Source organism: Eptatretus burgeri, chromosome 2 (genome assembly GCF_056783735.1).
Source record: "Eptatretus burgeri isolate ZD-2024b chromosome 2, Ebu_testis_v1, whole genome shotgun sequence".
Lineage (NCBI taxonomy): Eukaryota > Metazoa > Chordata > Myxini > Myxiniformes > Myxinidae > Eptatretus > Eptatretus burgeri.
The window spans coordinates 18623997-18633028 of NC_140962.1; the positions used below are offsets into that span (position 1 = coordinate 18623997).

The 9032-nt window shown below is 44.0% G+C and overlaps 1 protein-coding gene across 1 annotated transcript; it reads left to right on the forward strand.

Moving 5' to 3' along the window:
* The first annotated feature begins 6829 nt into the window (after nt 1–6829).
* Nucleotides 6830–8128, forward strand: LOC147031514 (muscle, skeletal receptor tyrosine-protein kinase-like). The gene has a single exon (XM_085864307.1). It carries the CDS (start codon nt 7021–7023, stop codon nt 7741–7743), a length of 723 nt encoding a protein of 240 aa, XP_085720433.1. The 5' UTR covers nt 6830–7020; the 3' UTR covers nt 7744–8128.
* Nucleotides 8129–9032: the final 904 nt, after the last annotated feature.

A 9032-nucleotide genomic window follows, 5' to 3' on the forward strand; every position in this document is an offset into this window, starting at 1 on the left:
GGGATATACTTAATGAGCCACAAACTAATTTAATGATCTCCCCTCAGGCATTATCCAATATACCAAAACAAATAAATAACACATGAGAGACAGGTACGTTGCAAGTATGCAGTCATGTGAAATAAGGATTTATTTAAATAAATGGACAGGGGCACAAGATACAGAAACAAACAGACAATTAAGGATGAAAATAACAGAGAAATAAATAAACCCTTATATTGGGCCCTGTCACACCTTGACGTTTTCGCCAGCGTATGGCAAGGTATCAAAATGTATGTAAAACGCTGGTGTATGCTGAACTATTTATGTTTTTTTTAAAGTTTTGGGCGTATTCATAACGTATTGTAATGTACACAGAACGTTTCAATCACATATAGATAACTTGTACCAACGAATGCTGAGCGTGTTGTCGGCGTTCACAACCTATGCCCAACGATAGTCTAACTTATGCATAGCGCGCGGCAGCGTATCGCTGATCACGTGGTGTAGGCTATTCATAGGCTGTGGCTCGACGATTCAAATCATAACCGCACTCCACATCGAAGTGTGAAACCGCTGTCACACCTTGACGTTTTAGCCAGCGTATGCCGACGTATGAAAAATTTTCCGAACCAAGCTGGCACACGTCAAATACATTATAGGTAAGCTTTGTATACGTCGTCATGCGCCGAGTACGTTTGAGAAATTTTCAGCATGTTGAAAATTTCTCGACGTACTCTGCATATGACACACGTTCCGCATACGCTGGCATAAGTTCTAGGCACGTTATGCGATCGTTGACACACATTACTTGTACGTTACTCTTTCGTCAAAACACTTCGACGTAATGGTTAGCGTCAGTGTTCCAGACTCCCTGGTTTTTTTTTTCCTTCGTTATGATGGTGATGTTGACACTTCGATTTCTAGTGCGGTTATGATTTAAATCGTTGAGCGGAAGCCTATTAATTATAACCGCACTTGAAATCGAAGTGTCAACATTAGGCCCAAAAAAAAAAAATGTTGCATTGGCGTAACGGGTCACTGAAAAATAGGGTAGGTCGGTCGGGATCTTTTTTTTTTTTTTTTTTTTTTCTTCCTAATAAATCCCTCCCAAAATCTCCCCCGGCTCGAGTACCACCCTTTTTGTCGGCGGGTTCTGTCCGAAACACTTCCGGGTTTTTGCGATCGCGATCGCAATCAACAAGATACTTGAAAACGATAGCAAAACAACAAAAATAGCAATAAAATAGGGTCGGCAAAATTTTTCGATAGCAAAAAAACAAAAAAAAAAAACGTAGGGTCGGCGGAATTTTTAGGGTCGGGCGGGTTACGCCAATGCAACATTTTTTTTTTTTTGGCCTTACCGTCACGCCGAAGAAAAAAAAAAACCCAGGGAGTCTGGAACACTGACACTAACCATTACCTTGACGTGTTTCGACTTATGAGTAACGTGTGTCGACGTGTGTCAATCGCGTAACATGCCAACAACACGTTACTCATAGGTTAGAAATAAGTTTCGGGTACACTAAACATTACCTCTGTTTCAACTTATAAGTAACTTACAAGTAACGTGTGTCAACGATCGCATAACGTGCCTACAACTTATGGCCAATCGTATGCGGAACGTGTGAGTCATACGCTGGCATACGTCGAAAAATTTCAAGCATGGAAAATTTGTCTAACTCCTCGGCATACTACGACGTATGCCAGCGTGCTCATAACGTATACAAACTTACCTATAACATATTCGACGTGTGCCAGCGTTTTAGCCAAATTTTGCAGACGTCAGGCATACGCTGGCTAAATCGTCAAGGTGTGACAGGGCCTTTCCAAGAAACAACGGCTTGCCCCCACCCCCAATGGATGGGACACACACTTGTCAACGCTCTTTAAAGGGCTTCTTGTCTCATTGGAAGATTAGCACAAGGAGAAGCAGAGCAGGCATGTATCAACAACGGATAGCACCACAAGTGCCACCAGCAAAAGAGCCCCGGCACTAATGAGCATCCAAGGCAAAGGAGCGTCTACGCCAACAAGCGTCAAAGGTCAGAGTGTCTTGTACCAACAAGCGTCCCCGAAAAAGAGAGAAAGAATGATGATAGGGTACCAAATGACGAGCCACATCATTGTCGCAGCAGGATCGTCCTTCCAAGGTGATGACCCCAGTCGTGATGTCATAGACACTGGAGGAGGGAGAGAAAGGAGCAAACATTTGAGCCGTGCACTAGGGGTGATCTCATTGAATATAATGTTCCTTTTGGGGGTCCCCTTGCCTTAACTGACCCTTGTTGGTTCAGACAAGATAAACATCATGTCATGCCCTTAACTTAAATACTTCTTCACTGCAAACAACAATGCCCTCCCACAAAAACAGGACAACTTAACCAAAACACAAAGTCCATGTTACGTGTCAAAATGATCTATCCTACGTGAGTACACCTTCCATATACTAAGGCCTTAAATTTTGATAACTACCATGTATCCCACATGATGTAACAAGACAAACATATGGGCTATAACTCCAGTCATATCCACAGTCTGGCAGGCCCAGCTGATGAACGTAATATGGGGAATAACTCCTGGCAAGCATTCACCCACCAAAGGAAATAGGGCAACAATCTACAAAATGCACAATGAACACAGTTTCAGGTCAGGTCAGGAATGTAAGCATGTGCCTCCATCTCGCCCATCCCCATCTCCTTGACATGCCGATCAACCTGCTGCAACCACAAGGCACGTGGTTGGCCCGTTGGCCTCCTCCACTCACAAGGCTCCCTCGCTGAGAGAAACTACTGAGCAGGATCAGCGTCAGGAAAATGAGCCACATGAGCATACAGCTGCAGCTGATGCTCACGGACTATGCAGGTAACAAATCTCATTTGTGTCTCTCTCAGCAACCACTCGTTGGATAAAAGTCCGACCAGCAATAGCCAAGGATTCTCCAAAGAGACCTGGTACCAAAAGAATTAAGTCTCCATCTCAGAGCCATGGTCAGAGTCCAAGTCTCACATCTGTAGAGCAAGACTTGAAGACTCAGACTTTCATCCTCCTGCACAGGCACCACACACCCCATGATCCAGTGAATCCATGACTCCCAGGCCCGACCCAGACGTCTATGGACAGAACCAGCAGATCACAACCAGCAGAAATATGATTATCACTGCAAACATAAGTGAATCTTTCTGTGACCTCAACATTCTCACCAAAAATAGGTACAGACAAGATAGCAGCATCCAATATGTCATTGAAAGCCGGGATCTTAGTTTTAACCCAGGAAACCCATAATCCCAGCACCTCAGATTCCTCAATTAGGACCTCGAGGGACCCCAAAAGGATATCCAGAGTCTCCGCAAAGATGACTGCAAAATCAAGGTCAGAGATCTTGTCATTCCCAAACGATGCACCGCTGCTTGTTAACCATCCGCACCAATGTTTAATAACCATCCCTATCATCTCCAGTCCATACATTAAAACCCCCCAAGACTAGAAGAGTATCTCGCCTGCGGCACTGATCAACGACAGATTCGAGTGTTGCATAGAATGCGTCCTTCATGGTGCGATCACTCACCTCAGTCGGAGCATATACAGAGACCAGGGAAATGACACCCAAGGAGTGACGAATCCTAATTCTCATAATATGCTCATTGAGTGGTGTTACCTCAATTATCATTGGAGTCAGGTTATTGGACACAGCTCTAGCAACTACTTGGGCATGGTAACCATCAGAGTGACCAGACCAATAGCAAGTGTAACCACCCGCCATGATCTCGCCACCATCAGGTCTCCGAACCTTCGAGAGTGCTGCAATACCGATGTCCAAACGCTTGAGCTCAGATGATAACAGAGACAGGTGATCATCCTCTCTTAAGGATAGGACATTCCAGGCACCCACCCGAAGGGACCGCTTCAGGTTAACCCAAGGAACCACCATTTGGTGGACGACACCTGAGCACCACCCTGACACACTACCGCATTCTGAACCCAGGAAGGTTTCCCTCCTATCATCAAACATTGGGGGTCCCGAAGGCTTTGCCCTAATCCCGTCATCCGGTGAACTGCCCTGCGGAAGGCAGCTGCACAGGAGGTACTCCCATGGAGTGAGTTTTCAGATTCCCTTACGTTTTTGTGTTTTGCAGAGTGAAGGGTTTTATGGTGGCTGGAGTGCAAATCCTGCCACCAACCTCCTAAAAAAAAAAAAGTAATCCAACCGCAGGAGGACGTTCGCAAACACAGTTGGGCACTAGATATGGATGGCCGTTGGCTCACAAGGAGCTCGTCTGCCCTTTGACAGGTTTTGTTTTTAATCCTGCTGGGTGTCCATATCATACATCCTCCTCACCAGGAAACCTGGTGTGGGAGACAGTTTCGGCGCGGACAACCCGACCATGAAACAGGTTCGTATAGGTTTTCATGATACCTGCAGCAAATCACACCTCATGTAATCTGGCCTGACAAAAACAGTTTTGAGAGTCCAAAAAGGGCATAACTGTGAAAAATTATGAAACACCCTGAAACTCGAACTTGTTCTGTAACTTATCATATTAAAGCCATGTATCAAGTTACAGTTAAATATGTTGAAGGATACGGAAAAAAGTCTGAAGAACCACAGGTGGGACGGATGGACAGAGAGCAAACGTGTTGTCCCCTCCGGTGAAACTGGTAGAAGACTAATTACCCAGAATCAGATACTCGAAGGTGATCATGATGACATTGTTTGGGATTCAATTACAAATTCAACTTGTTGATTGCATCAATACTGAGCTGTGCTATGTCCACCGGTGAAATGTTCCTGCACATTACGGCAAGAATTAGTAATTTGCTCAGCGTGCCTCAACTAAGTTTGTCTAAGGACACTGGGAGAAGTTCAACGTCCACCAACTAATGCGAGCCAACAGGACACCCAGCTCAACATCCATCCAAAGGACAGTACACTAAGTGATGCAAGCAACAACACGAGAGTTTATGCTCGGACTGGGAATCAAAGATTCGACATCACAAAGGCAATTGTATTCCGAGTTCTGCACCATCTTGTCGGACATCACATTAACAACTAAGGCATCCAATCATTCCAATCCTGCACCTTTCATGTCATTGACTAATGGCATCAGGTTTAGATTTTCATTACCAAAGTAATACAGCATAATTTTATGACAAAATTATATTTCCACCAACCACACATTAAGCTGCAGGCTTTTAGTCAATGATATGTGCTTAAGCAAGTATATTCTATTTGACGATGATCGTTGACCATAATAAAATATTGTTACAATCACAAGACTGGCCAGGTTGCCCTGTTTGAATTTGGTGAGTTGTGTCTAAATGACTACGACTATGTCAGTCCCTCATCATTGACCTGGTGTGGGAGCAGACAAGTCCCTCATCCCAGGGACCTCCTGTCAAATCCGGCATCCAGAGCTATGTTACTGTGCAGCTTGAGGTCCTTGGTACGAGTGAGTACCATGCCAATAGGCAGTCACGTGACACATTATCTTCGGCCGAGCAACCAAATTACGTGATGTGATCTTATACAATCAATTGATCTGCCTTTAACAGGATAGAGACATGAGATGAAACTGTCAGAAGAAACAGAATCAACCAGAAACCAAGTCAGGTTTGTGAAGCATATTGTATAAGAAGAACAAAAGGATCAGGAATATACAAGAAGCAAGACAGTGCAAATGTGTATGTAATAAGTAAACCCGATGCGTACCCTGAAACAGATTAAGTGATGGATGGCAGATTCTTAAGCCCTCACTCACACCACAGTCGAGAGACATGGGAAAATCACGAGACAGAAATACCCTGGTTGTGGCCAGTGGGATACAGCAGGAGCTGAAGCAAATTGACAGCCCTGGTGCATCTGCACATGGTCCACAGCTCGAGAGGGAAGGCATGGCAGGTCGGCTGGAGATGTGGCAATGCACAGCAGCTCTGCAAATCTGGACACCTTATCATTGCAATTAGTCTGAGCATCTGCTCGCGTCATTCCGATGCGGCTCCCAGTCAAGGACAACGAGGGTGCCTTTTCCAGCCTAAACTAAGGGCTGGAGGCCGAGCCAAACACCAAAAATAACATTTGAAACAGAAAACCGAGAGACAAAACATTAAACATATTATCGCATGAATGAGAAATTTTAGACGCGCACACACAATGGGGTGGGTTTGACGTTTCTAACGATACGAATTAGTGACACATATCTAAAATGGTATTTAATTACTTTACGCTCATTCTAAACACTCAATATTGAAATAACTACGCAATATTAAGCATTTATTACCCCCTTGCAATCATTTCCGCAACAATATGTTGGATACAAAGACTACCAGCTGAGCTCGATATGTAAATAAGCATCCTCACTCGTACATCAGAGGTTGACAGGATAGTTTGGAGGTATGCCCATGAGCCTTTGCCATCTAGCCTGGGTTAAAGCTGTCTTGCCTCTAAAACACTTTTCCCACACCAAGTCATGGGGTTGGGGTAGCGACAACAGCTTGGGCACTCAGGAACGATTAAAAAAAAATCCAACTTTTTTTTTTCTTCCAAATTTTCAAAAGTTTTTTTTTTTGCCTACAACACTCCCCGACACTCACTGAAAGTTTGAGGAAGACCCATTAGTCCATCTCTAAGAAAAATGGTGACATACAGACAAAAATCTCTCTTACAGTATTGATGTTGCTGCCTGTCAATCTCGGTGCCGACCCGTGTTTAAATCATACAGGTGTTTTTTTTTTTAAATGTTGTTTTACTTCACGTGATAATTCCTATAATGGTAAAGTATTATTGCATGAGTTGACCAAGTGTTGTTGAGGGAGGAGCTTACTCGTCAAGTCAAGACTAAGCGGTATTATGGCAGTTGATCAGGTAATTACATCCAAGCGTTACTGAGGTGGGTTGGAACTTGTTTCTGTACACTTGTAAAGTGCTTTTCAAAGGTTCGTGAAAGTCGAGTTTTTACACTATTTTACACACACTATTTACACTATTTTACACTATATTTATATTTTGAATCGATATTTATAGGGGTGAGTGCAAGTGATTGTATGTATTTTCTATCCGCTGCAGGTGTGTGTGCCGTGGGAAAGCCATTCTGCTTGCTCTTCGAGTATATGCCTCATGGTGACCTGAATGAGTTTCTACGGAGATGTACGGCCTCAGGTGGACCACATGCAGAGATTTTACCTCCTGCTTGGTCACTTGATGGGGAACAGGAGTTGGGGGACACCGCCAAGCTGCACATCGCTACACAAATTGCCTCCGGAATGGCGTATCTTTCCGAGCGGAGATTCGTACACCGCGACCTGGCGACAAGGAACTGTCTTGTGGGTGAGAGATCTGTTGTCAAAATATCTGACTTTGGTCTCTCACAAAGTGTCTATGCAGCCGATTACTACAAAGCCAATGAGAACGATGCGATTCCCATCCGCTGGATGCCTCCAGAATCTATCTTCTACAATCGTTACACCAGTGAATCAGACGTCTGGGCATTTGGAGTGGTGCTGTGGGAGATCTACTCCTATGGTCTACAGCCTTATTTTGGGATGTCTCATGAAGAGGTCATCTACTATGTACGTGACGGACACATACTTGGACGACCTGATGGTTGCCCATTGGACCTGTACAATCTGATGCGCTTGTGTTGGAGTCCAGCAACCAATGACCGGCCCTCATTTAAGAGCCTGAAACAACTTTTGGAGCAGATGCACAATGCGAGTCTGAATGCAGAGTCATGTACCGATTCCGATGCAGACCTGGGAACTTTATGAGACCTACAAGTATGGCTTTGCAATGAAAACCAGCTCAGAACACTTTCTTCTCATTTTGTCGTGCTTTCTTTATTTCCTTCTAGTTTTTTCGTAGTTATTTTTCACCCTATTTATATTTTGTGAAAATATGCATCATGTCAATAAGAGTTCGGTAAGAACTTGCGTTTGTCTGTCTTTTCTGTTTGCTCTTTTTCGTTGGAATGAACCATTTCAGATTTACATTTGTTATTAACATATTTTTCAGGAGAGACTGCCTTGGAGATGAAAAATCACACAATTCAAGAATAAATTTGACTTGGACTTTTGTTTATATGGTACTCTTAACTCACTCTGTATGTACAAGTTTATACAACACATGTTATAAAAATGATACATTTCCTTTCAAGGCATTGTCCTGTCTCAAAATGCGCACGCACGCACGCACGCACGCACGCACACGCACACGCGCACGCGCACGCGCACGCGCACACGCACACGCACACACACACACACACACGCACACGCACACAGTTACTTTGAGACCTGAGAGGGCTCTGTTCCACCTTCTGAAACCCGCATATGGAGATAACACCGAATCTCACTCTAAAGGCGCTGTCACACCTTGACGATTTAACCAGCAATGGCAACGTATAAAAATATATGTAAAACGTTGGCGTACGCTGAAATTTAGATTTTATTTTTTTCAGTTATGGTCGTATTCATAACGTGTTGGTCGTATGCATAACATATTAGTAATGGGCACAGAACGTTTCGTTGTCTTATAGATAACTTATACCAACGAATGCTTAGCCTGTTGTCGGCGTTCACAACCTATGGCCAACGATAGAACTTAGGCATAGCGCGCTGCACGTATCCCCGACGATCATGTGGCGCAGCCGGTTAAAAACCTGCCACACACCGATTTAAATCATAACCGCCTGAGAATTGGAAGTGTTAACCATGCAGTCACACCTTGACGATTGAGCCAACGTATGCCGACCTATGAAAAATGTGTCTAAAATGCTGGAACACTTCGAATACGGTATGGGTAAGTTGTGTATACGTTAAGAGCACGCTGAAAAACGATGAAGTATGCTGTCATATTTCGTGGTACGTTTAGTACGTTGTGAAATTTCAAGCATGCTGAAAATTTTACAACGCACTCGCCGTATGGCTCACACGTTCCGCTACGCTGGGAATAAATTGTAGGCACGATATGCGATCGTTGACACACGTCGACACAAGTTCCTTGTAAGTTACTCAAAAGTCGAAACACCTCGAGGTAATGTTTAGCATACCCTAAACTTATT

Bases quoted from the DNA above. Each gene is read 5' to 3' on its own strand.
- LOC147031514 (XM_085864307.1), top strand. From the start codon at position 7,021: ATGTATTTTCTATCCGCTGCAGGTGTGTGTGCCGTGGGAAAGCCATTC.